Genomic DNA, 23,739 nt, shown 5'->3' on the forward strand with positions numbered 1-23,739 from the left:
CTTTCTAGTGAGGGTGATCAGGCCTCACCAGAAAGTCAGAACAGAGGTCAGAGGTCATTCAACCCCATTAAGTGAGTGTTTCTCTTTTCTTTCCCTGTACTTCAGACTCATTATTTAAAGACATCTCAACCATTCTACGGACCAGGTTGTCACGGATTCAGCCGAGGCTGCTCCTCCTCCTTGCTCGGGCAGCCTTCGGCGTTCGTCGTCCCCGGAGTACTAGCTGCTGCCGATCGATGTTTCGGTGTTTGTCTTGTTTGGTCTTTATTGTTTACACCTGTTTCCCATTATGTTGGATTGTATTCCCTATATTAACCCATGTCTCTCATTTGGTTATTTTGTGTGTGATTGTTCGTTTGTCATTCCGGCAGTTTCTTGTATGTACGGGTCTTTGTGTTTTCCTCCCTGTTTTGGAGGTTTGTTGTTTTGTACGTTTATTTTACTGTGTTCAGTAAAGAACGTTGCCAGCCGCTCTGTGTCCTGCATTTGACTTCGCTAACCGCATACACGTCGCTTGACACAGGTTTACATTGGGTTTTTCAGCACATTTCTTATCAGGAGAATTTACATGTGTGCAAGCAAAACTCTGACAATAGATACTTCAGAAAATGTCGTTTGTGTGCCCTTTAAAGTGCTAACCCGTGAAAAACCTGCTAAAAACAAAATAAAAGGACCCCACATAATAAATCAAACACGTTATTAACACCACTAACAAATATTCATAACAGGTGGGTGGGTGCTGGCGTTTGTGGTAAAACGTAGGGCAATAACAAACAAATGGCCAGGCCTTACTTAATTGGGAGCTCCCTTTACGGCCAGATCTGTGTACCTTTATACTTAATAGAACTACAGAATTGTACTAACTGCTCTCCCAAGGCAACAGCCTCGGGAAACATTTCAAAGGGAGAGATAGGGACACCCCATCCTCTCCTAAATCCTTTTTTGGGTATCTGTACTTTACTTTACTATTTATATTTTTGACAATTTTTACTTTTACTTCATTACATTCCTAAAGAATAGTATGTACTTTTTACTCCATACATTTTCCCTGACACCCAGAAGTCTTCGTTACATTTTGAATACTTAGCAGGACAGGAAAGTTGTCTAATTCACACACTTATCAAGAGAACATCCCTGTTCATCCCTACTGCTTCTGATCTGGCAGACTCACTAAACACATGCTTCATTTGTAAATTATGTCTGAGGGTTGGAGCGTGCCTCTGGCTAGCCGTAAATTAAAAAAACTAGAAAATAATAATATGCCATTTAGCAGACGCTTTTATCCAAAGCGACTTACAGTCATGTGTGCATACATTTTTACGTATGGGTGGTCCTGGGGATCGAACCCACTACCCTGGCTTTACAAGCGCCATGCTCTACCAATTGAGCTACAGCTTCTGATAGGCTGAAAGATATCTGCATTGAGCTAAATGTAACTCAACTGATAACTGAACCAACCCACTCCAACTGTAAACACTTTAAAATATACAAACGCCCCTCATAAGTATACAGTCAATGGAATTTTTGCTAATGAGTTCAGTGATGGTAATAATTATTGTCTAATCTGGGATTGTGTGGATGGGGGATTGTGTCCGATATCTCTGACTTGGATCAGGCCCTAAATCGTTTTACTTCTTTGTTCAACTCTATTGCAGATAAGCATGTTCAAGAAACTAATGGTAAAGCATAGTGCTAATCCCTGGTTCACGCATGAACTATCAGAGAAATTTCAGGAGAGACATTTTGCTTGGGAGAAGGCTGACTGATTCTATGTCTGACTGGTTAGAAAATAAAAAACGCCTTCTGGAAGGTAGTCACATCTCTGAAACAAAACTCTACGCCCTCATTACCCTAGCAGGTAATGACTAGAATACAGTATATACAGTTGAAGTCGGAAGTTTACATACACTTAGGTTGGAGTCATTAAATTCATTTTTAAACCATTCCACAAATGTCTTGTTAACAAACTATAGTTTTGGCAAGTCGGTTAGGACATCTACAAGTAATTTTTCCAACAATTGTTTACAGACTGATTATTTCACTTAAAATTCACTGTATCACAATTCCAGTGGGTCAGAAGTTTACATACACTAAGTTGACTGTGCCTTTAAACAGCTTGGAAAATTCCAGAAAATAATGTCATGGCTTTAGAAGCTTCTGATAGGCTAATTGACATAATTTTAGTCAATTGGAGGTGTACCTGTGGATGTATTTCAAGGCCTACCTTCAAACGCAGTGCCTCTTTGCTTGATATCATGGGAAAATCAAAAGAAATCAGCCAAGACCTCAAAAAAGAAATTGTAGACCTCCACAAGTGAAGGTACCACGTTCATCTGTACAAAGAATAGTATGCAAGTATAAACACCATGGGACCACGCAGCCGTCATACCGCTCAGGAAGGAGACGCGTTTTGTCTCCTAGCGATGAATGTACTTTGGTGCGAAAAGTGCAAATCAATCCCAGAACAACAGCAAAGGACCTTGTGAAGATGCTGGAGGAAACAGGTACAAAAGTATCTATATCCACAGTAAAACAAGTCCTATATCAACATAACCTGAAAGGCCGCTCAGCAAGGAAGAATCTACTGCTCCAAAACTGCCATAAAAAAGCCAGACTACGGTTTGCAACTGCACATGGGGACAAAGATCGTACTTTTTGGAGAAATGTCCTCTGGTCTGATGAAACAAAAATAGAACTGTTTGGCCATAATGACCATCGTTATGTTTGGAGGAAAAAGGGGACATCTCAAGACATCAGTCAGGAAGTTAAAGCTTGGTCGCAAATGGGTTTTCCAAATGGACAATGACTCCAAGCATACTTCCAAAGTTCTGGCAAAATGGCTTAAGGACAACAAAGTCAAGGTATTGGAGTGGCCATCACAAGTCTCTGACCTCAATCCTATAGAAAATTTGTGGGCAGAACTGAAAAAGCATGTGTGAGCAAGGAGGCCTACAAACCTGACTCAGTTACACCAGCTCTGTCAGGAGGAATGAGCCAAAATTCACCCAACTTAGTGTGGGAAGCTTGTGGAAGGCTACCCGAAATGTTTGACCCAAGTTAAACAATTTAAAGGCAATGCTACCAAATACTAATTGAGTGTATGTAAACTTCTGACCCACTGGGAATGTGATGAAATAAATAAAAGCTGAAATCAATCATCTCTCTACTATTATTCTGACATTTCACATTCTTAAAATAAAGTGGTGATCCTAACTGACCTAAGACAGGGAATTTTTACTAGGATTAAATGTCAGGAATTGTGAAAAACTGAGTTTAAATGTATTTGGCTAAGGTGTATGTAAACTTCCGACTTCAACTGTATATCTGACCAAATTATGAAAGACAAACATTGTAATTTTGAATTCCGTAAAGTAAGTGTGGAAGAGGTGAAAATATTCCCCTACCTAAGAATAGTAAAGCCCCCTTAACTGGCTCAAATAGCCGACCAATCAGCCTGTTACCAACCCTTAGTAAACTTTTGTGTTTGACCAGATAAAATGCTATTTTACTGTAAACAAATTGACAACAGACTTTCAGCACGCTTATAGGTAAGGACATTCAACAAGCACAGCACTGACACAAATGACTGATGATTGGCTGAGAGAAATTGATGATAAAAAGATGGTGGGTGCTGTCTTGTTAGACTTCAGTGCAGCTTTTGACATTATCGATCATAGCCTGTTGCTGGAAAAACGTATGTTATGGCTTTACACCCCCTGCTATATTGTGGATAAAGAGTGACCTGTCTAACAGAACACACAGGGTGTTATTTAATGGAAGCCTCTCCAACAAAGTCCAGGTAGAATCAGGAATTCCCCAGGGCAGCTGTCTAGGCCCCTTACTTTTTTCAATCTTTACTAACGACATGCCACTGGCTTTGAGTAAAGCCAGTGTGTCTATGTATGCGGATGACTCAACACTATACACGTCCGCTACAACAGCGACTGAAATGACTGCAACACTTAACAAAGAGCTGCAGTTATTTTCAGAATGGGTGGCAAGGAATAAGGTAGTCCTAAATATTTCAAAAACTAAAAGCATTGTATTTGGGACAAATCATTTACTAAACCCTAAACCTCAACTAAATCTTGTAATGAATAATGTGGAAATGTAGCAAGTTGAGGAGACTAAATTGCTTGGAGTAACCCTGGATTGTAAACTGTCATGGTCAAAACATGTTGATACAACAGTAGCTAAAATGGGGAGAAGTCTGTTTATAATAAAGCGCTGCTCTGCATTCTTAACAGCACTATCAACAAGGCAGGTCCTACAGGCCCTAGTTTTGTCGCACCTGGACTACTGTTCAGTCGTGTGGTCAGGTGCCACAAAGAGGGACTTAGGAAAATTGCAATTGGCTCAGAAGAGGGCAGCACGGCTGGCCCTTGGATGTACACAGAGAGCTAACATTAATAATATGCATGTCAATCTCTCCTGGCTCAAAGTGGAGGAGAGATTGACTTCATCACTACTTGTATTTATGAGAGGTATTGACATGTTGAATGCACCGAGCTGTCTGTTTGAACTACTCGGTCACCCATGCATACCCCACAAGACATGCCACCAGAGTTCCCCAAGTCCAGAACAGACTATGGGAGGCGCACAGTACTACATAGAGCCATGACTATATGGAACTCTATTCCACATCAAGTAACTCATGCCAGCAGTAAAATTAGATTTATAAAACAGATAAAAATACACTTTATGGAACAGCGGGGACTGTGAAGCAACACAAACATAGACACATGCATACAAACACACGATAACATATACACTATACACACATGTACACATGGATTTTGTGTTATAGATATGTCGTAGTAGAGTAGAGGTCTGAGGGCACACACTTAATATGTTGTGAAATCTGATATGAATATATTGTAATGTTTTTTAAATGTATAACTGCCTTAATTTAGCTGGACTCCAGGAAGAGTAGCTGCTGCCTTGGCAATGGGGATCCATAATAAATACAAATACAAACAGACATTTATCCCTCAGAAGGGTCTTTCTACGGAAGCCTTCACCCTGTGCATGTGGCTGGCCACCGAGCTGGCAACAGGCAGCCGTGAGATCATCCTGTTCGCCTACCGCACAGAGTGCTACGACAAGTTCAACGTGTGGAGAAAGGCTGACGGCACCTACTGCCTGTACATGAGTGGGGACTGGGTTTTCTTCCACCTGCCTGAGCTCAGCACATTCCAGACCCACCTGTGTCTCACCTGGGAGTCTATGTCAGGCATGGCCATGTTCTACGTAGATGGGAAGAGGAGCATTAGGAAGGTGTATAAACCGGACACAAAGTGCAGGCTGTCGGTACAGTCATCCTGGGACAGAACCAAGACTCCTGAAGGAGTTTGACACCAAGCAGAGTTTTGTCTGAGGGATCAAAGACGTCAACATGTGGGACTACGTGCACTCCAATGCCATGATGGAGGCTTTGTATGCTGGGAAACGTGTGCCCAAAGGGAACATTTTTGACTGGGAAACCATAGAGCTCAAGGTCAACGGGAACATCAAGGTGATCACTAAAGACAGTGGCGGTCGGTGCTGTTTAAGATGAAGGAGGACAATTATTATTTTTATGAGCATGGCACTATTGTTATTACAGCATATTGGATGACTGTCACTCATATACCATTCACCCAGCTCAATGTAACATGGATAGGTTTAGGCTACTTACGACATAATTCTCAAATTTTCCCTATACCCATCATGAGGTTGCTACAACCTAGCCTATGAATGAAAGATTACAACGTGGGTGCACACAGGTCGAGATAAATTTGAGTAATCAAGGTGACAGACATTGACACATTCAATATCACCTTGCACAACATTCCCTGCATCTAGCTGATTTAGGATGTAATCATTAGTCCAACAGTTGCAAACAAGAGTTTCTATTGGACAAATTCAGGTATGTTTATCCCCGTTTTGTTTGCTTCCGTTTAAGAAACGTTTTTCAACAGAATCGGCGGAATGACACCCCTGATCACTCGCAAACACAGTTCACTTTCATAGCAGCCGGGGGTGCCTCGTAAGGATCTGACGGCGAGAGAGTAAACTGCCTCTTCCATCAATCCTATTAGCCAATCTTCAATCATTGGAAAATAAATTAAATGACCTATGATTACGCTTATCCTACCAACGGGACATGAAAAACGGTAATATCTTATGTTTCACCGAGTCGTGGCTGAACGACGACATGGACAACATACAGCTAGCGGGCTATACGCTACATCAGCAGGAAAGAACGGCTGACTCAAATAAGACAAGGGGTGGCGGTCTGTGTATATTTGTAAACAACAGCTGGTGCACAAAATCAAATACTAAGGAAGTCTCGAGGTTTTAGCCTCCTGTAGCTCAGTTGGTAGAGCATGGCGCTTGCAACACCAGGATTGTGGGTTCGATTCCCACAGGGGGCCAGTATGAAAAATGTATGCACTCACTAACTGTAAGTCGCTCTGGATAAGAGTGTCTGCTAAATGACTAAAATGTAAAAATGTTTTAAAAAATTGCTCGCCTGAGGTAGAGTATCTTATGATAAGCTGTAGACCACACTATTTACCAAGAGAGTTTTCATCTATATTTTTCATAGCTGTCTATTTACCACCACAAACCAATGCCGGCATTAAGATTGCACTCAATGAGCTGTATAAGGCCATAACTAAACAGGAAAACGCTCATCCAGAGGCAGTGCTCCTAGTGGCCGGGGACTTTCATGCAGGGCAACTTAAATCCGTTCTACCTAATTGCTACCAGCAGGTTAAATGTGCAACCAGAGGAGAAAAAAAACTCTAGACCACCTTTACTCCACACACAGAGACGCATACAAAGCTCTCCCTCGCCCTCCATTTGGCAAATCTGACCATAACTCTATCCTCCTGATTCCTGCTTATAAGCAAAAACTAAAGCAGGAAGTACCAGTGACTCGGTTAATAAAAAAGTGGTCAGATGACGCTATTGCTAAGCTACAGGACTGTTTTGATAGCACAGATTGGAACATGTTCCGGGATTCTTCAGATAGCATTGAGGAGTACACCACATCAGTCACTGGCTTCATCAATAAGTGCATCGATGACGTCGTCCCCACAGTGACCGTACGTACATACCCCAACCAGAAGCCATGGATTACAGGCAACATCCGCACTGAGCTAAAGGGTAGAGCTGCCGCTTTCAAGGAGCGGGACTCTAACCCGGACGCTTATAAGAAATCCCGCTATGCCCTCCGACGAACCATCAAACAGGCAAAGAGTCAATACAGGACTAAGATTGAATCGTACTACACCGGCTCTGACGCTTGTCAGATGTGGCAGGGCTTGAAAACTATTACAGACTACAAAGGGAAGCACAGCCGCGAGCTGCCCAGTGACACAAGCCTACCAGACAAGCTAAACCACTTCTATGCTCGCTTCGAGGCAAGCAACACTGAAGCATGCATGAGAGCACCAGCTGTTACGAATGACTATGTGATCACGCTCTCCACAGCCGATGTGAGAAGACATTTAAGCAGGTCAACATTCACAAGGCCGCAGGGCCAGACGGATTACCAGGACGTGTACTCCGAGCATGTGCTGACCAACTGGCAAGTGTCTTCACCGACATTTTCAACATGTCCCTGACTGAGTCCGTAATACCAACATGTTTCAAGCAGACCACCATAGTCCCCGTGCCCAAGGACACTAAGATAACCTGCCTAAATGACAATGACCCGTAGCACTGATGTCTGTAGCCATGAAGTGCTTTGAAAGGCTGGTCATGGCTCACATCAACACCATTATCCCAGAAACCCTAGACCAACTCCAATTTGCATACCGCCCCAACAGATCCACAGATGATCTCTATTGCACTCCACACTGCCCTTTCCCACCTGGACAAGAGCAACACCTACGTTAGAATGCTATTCATTGACTACAGCTCAGCGTTCAAAACCATAGTGCCCTCAAAGCTCATCACTAAGCTAAGAACTCTGGGACTGAACACCTCCCTCTGCAACTGGATCCTGGACTTCCTGACGGGCCGCCCACAGGTGGTAAGGGTAGGTAACAACACATCTGCCACGCTGATCCTCAACACGGGGCCCCTCAGCGGTGCGTGCTCAGTCCCCTCCTGTACTCCCTGTTCACCCATGACTGCATGGCCAGGCACGACTCCAACACCATCATTAAGTTTGCCGACGACACAACAGTGGTAGGCCTGATCACTGACAACTATGAGACAGCCTATAGGGAGGAGGTCAGAGACCTGGCCGTGTGGTGCCAGGATAACAACCTCTCCCTCAACGTGATCAAGACAAAGGAGATAATTGTGGACTACAGGAAAAAAAAGAGGACTGAGCACGCCTCCATTCTCATCGACGGGGCTGTAGTGGAACAGGTTGAGAGCTTCAAGTTCCTTGGTGTCCACATCACCAACAAACTATCATGGTCCAAACACACCAAGACAGTTGTGAAGAGGGCACGACAAAGTCTATTCCCCCTCAGAAGACTGAAAAAATGTGGCATGGGTCCTCAGATCCTCAAAAAGTTCTACAGCTGCCCCATCGAGAGCATCCTGACTGGTTTCATCACTGCCTGCTATGTCAACTGCTCGGCCTCCGACCGCAAGGCACTACAGAGGGTAGTGTGTACTGCCCAGTTCATCACTGGGGCCAAGCTTCCTGCCATCCAGGATCTCTACACCAGGCGGTGTCAGGGTAAGGCCCTAAAAATGGTCAAAGACTCCAGCCACCCTAGTCATAGACTGTTCTCTCTGCTACCGCACGGCAAGCGGTACCGGTGCGCCAAGTCTAGGTCCAAAAGGGTTCTTAGTAGCTTCTACCCCCAAGCCATAAGACTCACGAACAGCTAATCATGGCTACCCGGACGATTTTTTACTTATCTATTTTTTACTTAACACTTATTTTTATTAAAACTGCATTGTTGGTTAAGGCCTTGTAAGTAAGCATTTCACTGGTCTACACCTGTTGTATTCGCCGCATGTGACAAATACATGTTTATTTTATTTGATATTATAATTAACTGTGGACTGATCTCTACACTGTTCAGATTTGATTGATTGGTTCATTAATTGATTGATTGGTTGATTAGACCATTAGAAAAATGCTAGGTCTACACATCAGCCATATAATTGACTGTCTGAATAAGGACCCATTAGGTATGGTGTTCAGTTACTACTACAGGCTGTTACCATGTTGCAATGTAATACTGTAAATGTTGCCTAATTATCTCACCACACTCAACAGGAGGATGGTAGCAGAGATCAACTGCCCCCTTGCATTGAGGATTTCAAGTTTAAAGCCGACCCTGGTATTGCAGGCATTGTTTCCAGGAAATAGGATCCCCCATTGTACTGAATGGGGAAATGGCCATTTTCGTGGTCAATATTCGTGGATATGTAAAAAAACTAAAAACACAATCATAGTACTAATAATTGCTTATATTTCACCAGAGGTACAGTTTGTCCTTGGATCGATTACTTTAAAATCACACACAGACTAAGTTAAAAGGATAATTTAGTTGCTAATGGCAGCCTGCAGTATCTCGGTCGGCCTTCAACTTGATATACTCAATAAGAGGTGGCAGCACTGAGCTAGCCTGCAACGTCACTTCCTAAAGTAGCTCAAAATGTGTATGCGATGTTTCAAAAAAACTCCTCCATGTAGCAGGATGGTGACACGCTGAAATGACACTTGCTGATCTTCAAACGTGCCACTGAGTTTCTCATAGTAATCAATGGGGTGACGTCATCGATGGCTTCTTCCATATTTTTATTTCAGACTATGGTAGCAGGACATCCCCTGCCACAACCAGGCAGGCATGAATAGTCCAAACACAGCCTGCAGCGGACCATACCACTATGACTACAAAATTAGGGATGTCATCTAATTTCTTTGATGATTAAATTATATAGAAACAACGCCTACCCTTCTTGGCAACAAATTATATTATATTTTTATCCTTACGCGAACGAAATGGACATGAAATGACACGCAGGATATTTTGGACACCCCTACATCGACATAATGGGACATGACCAGTGGACTGATCATGTGACATTTCCAGTGTCGCCATTTTCTGCAGCTACACCGGTGTTCCTGTGAAGAGGTGGCTTCTTCTTGTCGTTCCTGTGTTGCATGAAAGGGCCTTGCAATTGACAGTGCTGAGAATCGACAGAAACGTTGACGTTTGGTTTATAAGAAAGGAAATACACGGTTGTGCGTTTTCACTGTCAGTAGGTTTTCCCTGAGCGCGTGGAAGAATGTCGTCAGAAAGCCCCGAGTACTCCCCGTTCTTCGCAGTGATGGGAGCCTCTGCGGCTATGGTCTTCAGCGGTAAAGTTAACTATCACAACCCTCGTTTAATCATATGTCTCATATGCCTCGTTCGATCATAAGCTGTGTGTGTGTGTGTGTGTGTGTGTGTGTGTGTGTGTGTGTGTGTGTGTGTGTGTGTGTGTGTGTGTGTGTGTGTGTGTGTGTGTGTGTGTGTGTGTGTGTGTGTCGTGTTACTCTCGGCCGAAAAGGAATTTTGTGTCGAATATGGAGCGGGCAAGAAAAAAAAAAAACCTAGGAGGATGCGGTTGATTGTTATATAACTGTCCATCACACCTGTCATGTGAGGGGGTAGGGATTCGGCCTGGAGATTTCCATCATAGCAGATGACGTTGCCATTAACGAAACAAGCTGGCCAATTTCTATTGATACAGTTTGATGTACACTACAGGTCAAACGTTTTAGAACACCTACTCATTCAAGGGTTTTTCTTTATTTTTACTATTTTCTACATTGTAGAATAATAGTGAACACATCAACTATGAAATAACACATGGAATCATGTAGTAACCAAAAAAGTGTTAAACAAATCAAAATATATTTTATATTTGAGATTCTTCAAATAGCCACCCTTTGCCTTGATGACAGATTTGCACACTCTTGGCATTCTCTCAACCAGCTTCACCTTGAATCCTTTTCCAACAGTCTTGAATGAGTTCCCACATATGCTGAGCACTTGTTGGCTGCTTTTCCTTAACTCTGCGGTCCGACTCATCCCAAACCATCTCAATTTGGTTGAGGTCGGGGTATTGCGGAGGCCAGGTCATCTGATGTAGCACTCCATCACGCTACTTCTTGGTAAAATAGCCCTTACACCGCCTGGAGGTGTGTTGGGTCATAGTCCTGTTGAGGAACAAATGGTAGTCTGCTCAACTTGCTCAATTTCCACATAATTCATTACGAGACGTAGTTGAGGTTTAGGGTTTAGTGAATGATTTGACCCAAATACAATGCTTTTAGTTTTGGAAATATTCAGGACTAACTTATTCCTTGCCACCCATTCCGAAACTAACTGCAACTCTTTGTTAAGTGTTGCAGTTATTTCAGTTGCTGTAGTCGCTGATGTGTATAGTGTTGAGTCATCCACATACATACACACACTGGCTTTACTCAAAGCCAATTGCATGTCGTTAGGAAAGATGGAAAAAAGCAGGGGGCCTAGACAGCTGCCCTGGGCAATTCCTGATTCTACCTGGATTATGTTTGAGAGGCTTGCATTAAAGAACACCCTCTGTGTTCTGTTAGACAAGTAACTTTTTAACGACATTATAGCAGGGGGTGTAAAGCCTTAACACAAGTTTTTCCAGCAGCAGACTATGATCGATAATGTCAAAAGCCACACTGAAGTCTAACAAAACAGCCCCCACAATCTTTTTATCATCAATTTCTCTCAGCCAATCATCAGTCATTTGTGTAAGTGCTGTGCTCGTTAAATGTCCTTCTCTATAAGCATGCTGAAAGTTTACAGTAAAATAGAGTTGTATCTGGTCAAACACAATTTTTTTCTCCAATAGTTTACTAAGGGTTAGTAACAGGCTAATTGGTCGGCTATTTGAGCCAGTAATGGGGGCTTTACTATTCTTAGGTTGCGGAATGACTTTTGCTTCCCTCCAAGCCTGGGGGCACACACATTCTAGTAGGCTTAAATTGACAAATATGGCAAATAGGAATGGCAATATCGTCCGTTATTATCCTCAGCAATTTTCCATCCAAGTTGTCAGACCCCGGTGGCTTGTCATTGTTAATAGACAATACTTTTTTCACCTCTTCCACAGTCACTTTACGGAGTTCAAAATTACAATGCGTGTCTTTCATAATTTGGTCAGATATACTTCAATGTGTAGTGTCAGCAATTGTTGCTGGCATGTCATGCTTAAGTTTGCTAATCTTGCCAATGAAAAATTATTAAAGTAGTTGGCAATATCTGTTGGTTTTGTGATGAAGGAGCCATCTGATTCAATGAATGATGGAGCTGAGTTTGCCTTTTTCCCTTGTTTCATAGGGTTGTTTCTTCATCTTTTTATTCAGTTTAGTCACATGATTTCCCAATTCGCAATACGTTTGCCAATCGGTTGTGCAGCCAGACTTATTTGCCATTCCTTTTGCCTCATCCCTCTCAACCATACAATTTTTCAATTTCTCATCAATCCACTGTGATTGTAAAAACTGTTGTCATTTTATTAATGGGTGCATGCTTAATAGTAACTGGAATAAGCAATTTCATGAATGTGTCAAGTGCAGTGTCTGTTTGCTCCTCATTATACACTACGGACCAACATATATTCTTTACATCAACAACATAGGAATCACTACAAAACGTATTGTATGACCTCTTATACACAATATTAGGCCCAGCCTTTGGAACTTTGGTTTTCCTAGATACAGTGGGGAAAAAATGTATTTAGTCAGCCACCAATTGTGCAAGTTCTCCCACTTAAAAAGATGAGAGAGGCCTGTAATTTTCATCATAGGTACACGTCAACTATGACAGACAAAATGAGAAAAAAAAATCCAGAAAATCATATTGTAGGATTTTTTATGAATTTATTTGCAAATTACGGTGGAAAATAAGTATTTGGTCAATAACAAAAGTTTCTCAATACTTTGTTATATACCCTTTGTTGGCAATGACACGGGTCAAACGTTTTCTGTAAGTCTTCACAAGGTTTTCACACACTGTTGCTGGTATTTTGGCCCATTCCTCCATGCAGATCTCATTTAGAGCAGTGATGTTTTGGGGCTGTCGCTGGGCAACACAGACTTTCAACTCCCCTCCAAAGATTTTCTATGGGGTTGAGATCTGGAGACTGGCTAGGCCACTCCAGGACCTTGAAATGCTTATTACGAAGCCACTCCTTCGTTGCCCGGGTGGTGTGTTTGGGATCATTGTCATGCTGAAAGACCCAACCACGTTTCATCTTCAATGCCCTTGCTGATGGAAGGAGGTTTTCACTCAAAATCTCACGATACATGGCCCCATTCATTCTTTCCTTTACACGGATCAGTCGTCCTGGTCCCTTTGCAGAAAAACAGCCCCAAAGCATGATGTTTCCACCCCCATGCTTCACAGTAAGTATGGTGTTCTTTGGATGCAACTCAGCATTCTTTGTCCTCCAAACACGACGAGTTGAGTTTTTACCAAAAAGTTATATTTTGGTTTCATCTGACCATATGACATTCTCCCAATCCTCTTCTGGATCATCCAAATGCACTCTAGCAAACTTCAGACGGGCCTGGACATATACTGGCTTAAGCAGGGGGACATGTCTTGCACTGCAGGATTTGAGTCCCTGGCGGCGTAGTGTGTTACTGATGGTAGGCTTTGTTACTTTGGTCCCAGCTCTCTGCAGGTCATTCACTAGGTCCCCCCGTGTGGTTCTGGGATTTTTGCTCACCGTTCTTGTGATCATTTTGACCCCACGGGGTGAGATCTTGCGTGGAGCCCCAGATCGAGGGAGATTATCAGTGGTCTTGTATGTCTTCCATTTCCTAATAATTGCTCCCACAGTTGATTTCTTCAAACCAAGCTGCTTACCTATTGCAGATTCAGTCTTCCCAGCCTGGTGCAGGTCTACAATGTTGTTTCTGGTGTCCTTTGACAGCTCTTTATTCTTGGCCATAGTGGAGTTTGGAGTGTGACTGTTTGAAGTTGTGGACAGGTGTCTTTTATACTGATAACAAGTTCAAACAGGTGCCATTAATACAGGTAACGAGTGGAGGACAGAGGAGCCTCTTAAAGAAGAAGTTACAGGTCTGTGAGAGCCAGAAATCTTGCTTGTTTGTAGGTGACCAAATACTTATTTTCCACCCTAATTTGCAAATAAATTCATAAAAAATCCTACAATGTGATTTTCTGGATTTTTTTTCCACAATTTGTCTGTCATAGTTGACGTGTACCTATGATGAAAATGACAGGCCTCTCTCATCTTTTTAAGTGGGAGAACATGCACAATTGGTGGCTGACTAAATACTTTTTTTCCCCACTGTATGGCTACTATATTATTATCACTACAGCCAATGGATTTGGATACTGCTTTCAAACAAATCTCTGCAGCATTAGTAAAGATATGTTCAATACATGTTGATGATTTCATTCTAGTACTGTTTGTAACCACCCTGATAGGTTGACTAATAACCTGAACCAGGTTGCAGGCACTGGTTACAGTTTGAAGCTTTCTCTTGAGTGGGCAGCCTGGTGAAAGCCAGTCAATATTTAAATCACCCAGAAGGTATACCTCTCTATTGATATCGCATACATTATCAAGCATTTCACACATGTTATCCAGATACTGGCTGTTAGCACTTGGTGATCTATAGCAGCTTCCCACCAGAATGGGCTTTAGGTGAGACAGATGAACCTGTAGCCATATTACTTCAACAGTATTTAACATGAGGTCCTCTCTAATCTTCACAGGAATGTGGTTCTGAATATAAACAGCAACACCTCCACCATTGGCATTCCTATATTTTCTGTAAATGTTATAACCTTGTATTGCTACCACTGTATCATCAAAGGTATTATCTAAGTGCGTTTCAGAGATTGTCAGAATATGAATGTCATCTGTTACTAGCATATTATTGATTTCATGAACCTTGTTTCTTAAGCTACATATGTTATCCTGGGCTATTTTGAGCACTTTTCTTCTGGGATGCTTACTTGTTTTTATTGCTTTACTGGGAAGCTTAGCAGCAGTAGATGTGCTCATGTTCTTTATGTTAGTGTAGGGTGAGCTGGCCACGGTGGACTGCCTCCTCGGGCACACCGGCTCAGTGCTAACAGTATACATCTGGTTCCTAGGCACATGATCACTGCAGGATCAGCAGAGGCAACCAGGACAGCTAGAGGACACAAACCAGGTTACCCACATTGTGTCTACCAACGCCCCTGATGTAATGTACACTTGCTGAAGCATTTTGACAACTCTGCGTCACAATGGTAGGGATTAGCTGAGCTGAGCTTGGGTCATTGCTAAGTCATTGTCTCAACGCAGCCTTATAATGATGTGAAAGGATCCAGGAACCCAAATTATTTGGGTGGATCCCATCCTCCTTATAAAATGTGTTTTCTTTCCTAAAAGTATCGATACACTCATTGAGCTGCAATAATCACGTAGCCAGTTGTGAAGAGCAAGAATCCTGCTGAAGCGTTCAATTCCACGATTCAGAGAGGGCACAGGGCCAGATATTATGTTTTTTTTGTTAGTGTCTAGCAGAGAGTCAATCGGCTCTTTTTAAAATCCAGTTTCAACTGTTCAGAGCTGCCCTTCATAATGTCATTATATCGATAGAATCGATTTCCATGTCCTGACGTAGAACATTCGGGGGCAGCTTAGACAGAGGGCTCCATTGCAAAACTCATCTGGTACCAACTTCGTTAGCTTGATGGCTAGCAGCTTAGCGTCTCTGTCAAGCAGGCTTCAACCTGTCTCTTAAGCGCGATTCCGGGACAAGAAATAGCTGTTAAACGCTAACCGCGTCGTGGAATTCAGGCAAAAATATGTTCTGTATTCGTATTTTGTCATCAATGCAAAGGGTGGCTATTTGAAGAATATAAAATATATTTAACGCTTGTTTGCAACTGTTGGACTAATGATTACACCCTATATCAGCTAGATCTAGGCAAGAGTGTGCAAGGCGTGTGAGTGTCACTGTCTGTCACCTCAAATGTTTATCTCGACCTCTGTGCACCTATGTTGTAATCTTTCATCCATAGGTTAGGTTTTAGCAACCTCATGTTGGGTATAGGGAAAATTTGGGGGCAATAGCATATACATCAGTATCATCGGCATACAAGTGCAGGTTACAATGTTACAGGTTACAAGTCGATATTGTTAATGTAAACTGTAAAAAATACAGGACCCAGAATCGACCCCTGCGGGAACACTTTCGTAATATCCAGGAAACCTGAATTAACACCATCAGTAGAGTTGAGTTCTACAGTGAGGGGAAAAAAGTATTTGATCCCCTGCTGATTTTGTATGTTTGCTCACTGACAAAGACATGATCAGTCTATAATTTTAATGGTAGGTTTATTTGAACAGTGAGAGACAGAATAACAACAAAAAAATCCAGAAAAACGCATGTCAAAAATGTTATAAATTGATTTGCATTTTAATGAGGGAAATAAGTATTTGACCCCCTCTCAATCAGAAAGATTTCTGGCTCCCAGGTGTCTTTTATACAGGTAATGAGCTGAGATTAGGAGCACACTCTTAAAGGGAAGATGAGGAATTTGTACGCTTCAGTTCATTTACTGTTTTCCAAAATTTAGAAGGATCTCCAGCGGAGTCAGAGATGGAGCTTAAAAAGTAGCTTGATTTAGCTAGCTTAATCGAGAGTACATTTGTTTCTCAATAATCTGAAAGATTGCCAGTCCACTACAGAGTCGGTTTTCCTTGCTTTGGCCCAGGCCTGATTTCTCATCTGAATGAGCTCAGAAAGATCTAACCATTTGGTTTTCTTAGGAGCTGTCTTTGAATTTTTCAAAAGGGACATATTTATCTGCCAGAGGAATAATGTTCTAGAGCCAACTCAGGGTAAGGAATACAGGAGATAGTGGCTAAATCAGAGTAGAACGTGTCATGTAAAAATCCCTGAGGAGACTTTTTAAAATCTATCTTAATTAAATTAGGATTAGTATTTTGCTGTTTCGTATCTCTAGTACATACTATAGGACAATGATCACTGAGATCATATGCAAATACTAGACAAATAATTATGGGGGTTATTAGTAAGAATTAAATCAATCAAAAGAGGAGTTAACAGGGTTTTTCACATTTAGCTGTGTGGGTTTTGAGAGCAATTGTCAGATTTAAAATAAATGCATATACTTTTAAATTGATCTGAGGCCGGGGACAGCCAATCCAGACTGGTGTGGCTCCTGTTGCAGGGTTGTGGCTGCCATAGGGGGCAGGAGTGCAAAGGCGAATTGAGTTATTGCACATCTTCATTTCAGTGTAGGCGTTCCGTAACAAATATGCAAATACATGCTAGAACGTGCCAATAGGATCTCGCTAGCTCGTGCTTCACTCTGCCCACCACCTTGCTTGTTCTACCCACTATGATTAATTTGCTCCCATTGGAAACGACAGGCTGTGGTCTTGAGTTAGTTAAAAAATCTTTAGCTCAACGAAGGCTCTGCGGCTGAGCTATCCACATTCGGATGTCTTCGGAACCGCTGGCGGTTTCGCAGAGAGAATCATCTTTATCTTCACCGCGCGCACACAGTTCAGGCGAGGTACCCAGGCCAGTATGCATGGGTGGAAAGTCCCTGGCCGTCATTAAGCTTGTGAGTCATATGACTGCGGGTGAAAGATGTGTTTAGGAGAAAGAACTTGAAAGACCAGTGACTTCTTGTAGGCTTGGGCGGTATACTGGGGTATTTGGAAATAGCCATGGGATGGTTTTTCAATATCGTCAGTACCATTTGAAACTATTTAGAAATGTGAATATTTGTAGCTACTTTTTAAGTAAATACCTGCAGTCAACTTCTGCAATACGTTAGGAGATTAAAGAACATTGCGTTCTTCATTTCATCTGTCACATAATTTTTCATGATGTAGTCTCCAGTCACGGGGTGGTTGTTTACAAGCACACAACGATGAGAGACCGGAGCCTTGTGAGTCACTCACTGTTGTGCAGCACGCGGCAGGTGATCTAGTTACAGGATGGAATTCACAACTAAATGTTTGCCAGATAGACAGTTAACTTAATAGTTATAAGATATCTCAAATGTGTTAAATGCTCTGCAGTTGTGCATTTAGTTTGCCAATTTAGTAGCTAGTTAGCTATCTAGCTAAATGGTTAGCTTCTTCCAAAATCAAGCTTCGCTTGGTAACAGCAGAGAATCCCCTCCTGGATCAAGAGCCTTGCTGTCAAATATTTGTTTTATTGGTGCACCAAAATGTGAGTAGCATTACTGAGTTACTTGAAAAACGTTGAGCTGGAATGTCTGTCTTGCAAATAGTTTAGGTCAGAGACTGTATAAAATGTCTGCAGTGCGCTCCTTAGCATTTAGTTAGCATTCTCTGTGATTTTACATGTACTTGTTAGCATTGCTAACCTTCTGATTAGAGTCTCAGTGGGGTTTGAAAATGGCGCCCCTTGTGTTCAGTGATTATATTACCAAATATCTCGGTATGGCACAAGGTCGGTATGACAATCTGGATACCGCCCATGTCCAACCTCTTGTGTGCGTGCCCCACACTGATATTTGTGGAGGAGGTGTGAGAATAGGCTACATGGCTAATTAGAGTAGTTTGGACAATAGGCTGGTTAAACCAGACTGACTGACTGGCCTCGCTCTCTGGCATTTTTTCACTTCAGTTTGGCTAGGCTAGCTCTGTGCTGAACCCCTATGTCCCCATTTATCTCTCATTCAGGGACTAAAATTAACACCTGCCAAATGCGGGTAGATTTTGGCATTGGCGGGTCACATTCCCCAGCCATGTTGGCAGGTGGTCAGGCTCCACATTTACATTTCACTCGCATTTGTGAATAAAAATAGTCAAGTAGGATCACATTTATAGACAAATTAATTCTGCAGTAGCTATTTTCAAAGTATTTCTACCATTTTGTTTCATAGCTGGTAAATGATTTGCACAGTCAAAGAACTACAAATCCTATAGCCTATCCCACCTCGCGCTTCAACACTGCATGTGAAGAGCTGAGTTGAAAGATTCATTTTTAGAAGCGTTGCACAAAGGTTGGTCTAATTTACTTGAAACGAAACTCTACTGAAGTGAGACTTTGTCCTTGTCTCTTGGCTATTTACACTGAACAAAAATATAAACGCAACATGCAATGTGTTGGTCCCATGTTTCATGAGCTGAAATAAAAGATCCCAGAAATGTTCCATATGCACAAAAAGCTAATTTATCTCAAATTTGTTAGTGTGCAGAAGCCTTCGACACCCGAGGAAGAGAAGCATAGAGCTGGGTTCACTAGTAGATGTGACATATTTAAGAATTTCATATTTTTTGATAGTATGATAGAAAGCTTACGCCTGTCGTATTGCTGTTTAGATATGATGACATGTAAAGGATGTATGCAGGTGCATTTCTCCTTTTGCCAAGATAATCCATCCACCTGACAAATGTGGCATATCAAGAAGCTGATTAAATAGCATGATCATTACACAGGTGCATCTTGTGCTCGGGACAATAAAAGGCCACTCTAAAATGTGCAGTGTTGTCACACAACACAATGCCACAGGTTTTGCGGGACCGTGCAATTGGCATACTGACTGCAGCAATGTCCAACAGAGCTGTTGCTAGAGAATTGAATGTTCATTTTTCTACCATAAGCTGCCTCCGATGTCGTTTTTTCCCCCCCAATTTCGTGATATCCAATTGCGATCCAATTACGATCTTGTCTCTTCGCTTCAACTCCCCAACGGGCTCGAGAGAGGCAAAGGACGAGTCATACGTCCTCTGAAACATGACCCGCCAAACCGCGCTCCTTAACACCCACCAGTTTAACCCGGAAGCAAGCCGCACCAATGTGATCGGAGGAAACACCATTCAACTGACAACCAAAGTCAGCCTGCAGGCGACCGGCACGCCACAAGGAGTCGCTAGAGCGTGATGAGCCAAGTAAAGCCCCCCCCCCGGCCAAACCCTCCCCTAACCCGGACGACGCTGGGCCAATTGTGCGCCACCCAATGGGACTCCCGGTCACGGCCGGTTGTGACACAGCCTGGGAACGAACCCGGGTCTGTAGTGATGCAGTGCCTTAGACCGCTGTGCCACTCTGGAGGCCACTGAGGAGTATTTCTTTCTGTAATCTAAAGCACTTTTGTGGGGAAAAACTCATTCTGACTGGCTGGGCTCCCCAGTGGGTGGTCCTGGCTCCCAAGTGGATGGCCCTATGCCCTCCGAGGCCCACCCATGGCAGCGCCCCTGCCCAGTCATGTGAAATCCATAAATTAGGGCCTAATGAATTTATTTCAATCGACTGATTTCCTTCTATGAACTGTAACTCAGTAAAATCTTTGAAATTGTTGCGTTTTTTTATATTATTGTTCAGTATACCTCTTGCCCATGCCTCCATCAAGCCAATGTTTTTTTAGATTTGTGGAAAGTAATGAACAAGTGTACACTTCAGGAGAAAGGAGATATTATTGGGGGACACACCTTGTTTTCTCTGGCTACATCTGGAGTCTTTCTCTCCGTGGCTCTTTTTTAAATAATATTTCCTTAAATCCTCGCATCCTCTTTCCTCGCTGAAAGAACTGACCAGGTGAAAGCCATCCTAATGATGAGCTGAGTTGTCACCATATTGTTTATACCTGTCAAGTCTTTGCCAATCAGTACAGTTGAAGGGGAGAAGAGGACTGATTTTTAAGCAATTAAGGCAGCCATATAGGCTCAAGAATTTAGGAACCTTGGCAATCACAGATAGGTGCGAGCCTCAGAGTTCGGGATGTTGGCAATGAAGAACTTGATCTACTTCCCCAGAGTCAGATGAACTCGTGGATACCATTTTTATGTCTGCTTTCAGTTTGAAAGGTGTGTTAACTAGCGTTAGCACAATTGGTAACTAGTGCAATGACTGGATGTCTATGGGAACAGTCATTCCAGTCATTGCGCTAATGCTAGTTAGCATTGGCTCGCGAATGTACCTATAACTTCCTTCATACTGGACGCAGAGACATACAAATGGTATCCAAACTATCCCTTTAGATGCACACAAACTCCCCTACCTCTTCAAACTCCTGAAACCATTGTGATGGTGCTAATGCATTTGTTGATCTATTGAGTTTTCCTCATAGATGTAAAGACTTATGAAGCGTGGAAGGGAAGCTTACCTCTGGTTTTCGTTGGTCCTTACCTGATCACTGAGCTGTTCAAAAAGTAATAGTAATGTGATGAAAACAGGCTTTGATCAACAAGCGCAAACAATACTGTCAAACTCCATTGCCTTTAATAGCCCCACGCTCTATAACGATCTAATCTCTCGTTCTCACGTTTTTTTAAAAACTTGAAACAAGTGTGTTCTGTTGACCGAAATAGGATGGTCTTGGAATTCTGTCTTTTTGAAATTCTAAATTCTCCTTCTCTCCTCCAGCGTTGGGGGCAGCCTATGGCACGGCTAAGAGCGGCACGGGCATTGCTGCCATGTCGGTGATGCGGCCGGAGCTCATCATGAAGTCCATCATTCCTGTGGTCATGGCGGGTATCATCGCCATCTACGGGCTGGTGGTGGCGGTGCTCATCGCCAACAACATTTCAGAGAAAGTCACGCTCTACAAGTAAGAGCTCAGACAGTGCAGATGCTAGTTACCCATTCTCAAGTCTACCGCTAGGCACTGCATGTCTGAAACGATCTGATTGGTAGTAATATGGTATTGGCTCCACTTGATAGGATTGGTGGATTTTTCCCCATATTGTTTTTCAGAAGTGTTAGCGATGTACTACATTTGTAAACTGATGGTCTGATCTCTTTGGGATGCTATGACTGCAATTGTTTTAAATATTCCTCTCTCTCCCTCCCCATCACATTCTCCTTCTCTCCAACCCATCTCCATCCCTCTCCATCCCTCCTCTCACTTTCTACGCTCTCTCCATCTCGCTCTATCCGTCACCTCTCTCCTGTAGGAGTTTCCTCCACCTGGGTGCTGGGCTGAGTGTGGGGCTGAGCGGGCTGGCGGCTGGTTTCGCCATCGGCATTGTGGGTGACGCAGGCGTTCGGGGTACCGCCCAGCAACCCAGGCTTTTCGTGGGCATGATCCTCATCCTGATCTTCGCAGAGGTCCTGGGGCTCTACGGTCTTATCGTGGCTCTCATCCTCTCCACGAAGTAGAGAAAGAAAGAAAATAACAAAGTCCTTCCATCCGTCTGTGTACGTCGAGTCAACGCTACGTCATCCATTCCATATATAAACAACTAAGAAATACAGAACAAATTGGAGAGCATGCCTTTATGCCTGGTTCCAAATCAGCTCCCTTTAGCCACTTCTTTCCTAGTGACACTACTTGATGGTCCTTTGTAGATCTAATAGGTTTGAATAAGTGTTAGCAATATGGTAATGGTAAAGCCACATACCTACCCCCTACCTACCTACCTACATTGCTTATTCATGCCTGTCAGATCTACGAGGGAGGCATCTTGAGGTGTTATGGGCTGTGCCCCAAATGGCACCATATTCTCTACATAGTGCACTACTTTTGACCAGAGCTGTATGGGCCATAGTGCTCTGGTCAAAAGTAGTGCACTCAATAGGGAATAGGGTGCGATTTGGGACACGGCATGGGGTTGATTTGGGATTGGGTGGGAAGCGAAAAGCGTCTCATCTATTCCAGTCGTATCTCTTTTCCTGTACAGTCGTCCTTGAGTCCAGTGGTCAACCCCTTGTAAATGTAGTGACACGTTCGTCCTGTGCGTGCGTATCGGTTTACCTCCTTCCTCCCAATTTCCTCTCATTTGTGTGTCTGCTAAATTGCTTTTATTATTGTTCCTTTGTTTTTGTTTTTTCTTTTAATGTCCGAAGAACTGACTGTTGGACAAATCATTTTATTTTTCTGGGGACCATTTTCACATTAAAGGACCTAACTAATACGAGGACATGGATAACTATATATTTTTTGTTTGGTTGTTTTTTCACTAATTATTTATGAAGATTTTGAAATGTTAATAAAACTATTTAAATGGAACAAAGTGTTTTGAAATGTTAAAACTGTTTAAATGGAACAAAGTGTTTTGAAATGTTAATAAAACTGTTTAAATGGAACAAAGTGTTTTGAAATGTTAAAACTGTTTAAATGGAACAAAGTGTTTATCGAGTTCCCAATGAGAGGTATGTGTATAGCTAGGGTTACTATGGAGACTGTCTCTGATGTCCAGATGTGGGAGTTAACTGTGTTTATGGCGGCAGGCATGTAAGTGTGTGGCATGTGAGCGTTCGTGTGTATGCTGTGTAAGAGTGTGTTTTAACTCTAATACGTCATTCTCAACACTCATTCGTACCGTTGACCTGTAGTACTGGGGTGTAATCATTACTCCAAACGAAAACTAGACAGATTCTATTGGACAGATTCAGGTAGGTTCCCCCCCCGTTTAGTTCGTAAATGGTTTCTGTTGCAAGACGTAATGACTAAACATCAGCCGTGGGGTTGCAGTTGCTCACTGTCGGGCCTCGTCTGTCTAATTTCCAATTAAATCTCAACCTCCAAACCACATATTTTCTTGCATTATTTAATGATTTTCTGTAACAATTTTAGAATGGAAGAATAGCTCTTTACCCATTTGCATTGAAATTGTACATTCACTCTGTGTGTGGGTGGGTGGGGTAAATGCTTTGCTCAAGGGTTCAACGGCAGTATGTAGCACATGGATTTGGATATTGATTCCATTGCCACTGTAACAGCACTACAGATGCAGGCTCAGTCGCTGCCAATTTCTCCCATCAGCTTTATG

The 23,739-nt window shown here is 42.6% G+C and overlaps 1 protein-coding gene and 1 pseudogene across 1 annotated transcript; both read left to right on the forward strand.

The window, feature by feature from the left end:
• Window positions 1-10,093, forward strand: part of LOC121550774 — a 26,256-nt pseudogene extending 16,163 nt beyond the window's left edge.
• Window positions 10,039-23,501, forward strand: LOC121550275 (V-type proton ATPase 16 kDa proteolipid subunit). Its single transcript, XM_041862463.2, has 3 exons — window positions 10,039-10,324; window positions 21,392-21,575; window positions 21,922-23,501. The coding sequence occupies exons 1-3, from the start codon at window positions 10,252-10,254 to the stop codon at window positions 22,124-22,126; spliced, it is 462 nt and encodes a 153-aa protein (XP_041718397.1). The 5' UTR covers window positions 10,039-10,251; the 3' UTR covers window positions 22,127-23,501.
• The last annotated feature ends 238 nt before the right edge of the window (window positions 23,502-23,739 follow it).

Source organism: Coregonus clupeaformis, chromosome 35, assembly GCF_020615455.1.
Source record: "Coregonus clupeaformis isolate EN_2021a chromosome 35, ASM2061545v1, whole genome shotgun sequence".
NCBI lineage: Eukaryota > Metazoa > Chordata > Actinopteri > Salmoniformes > Salmonidae > Coregonus > Coregonus clupeaformis.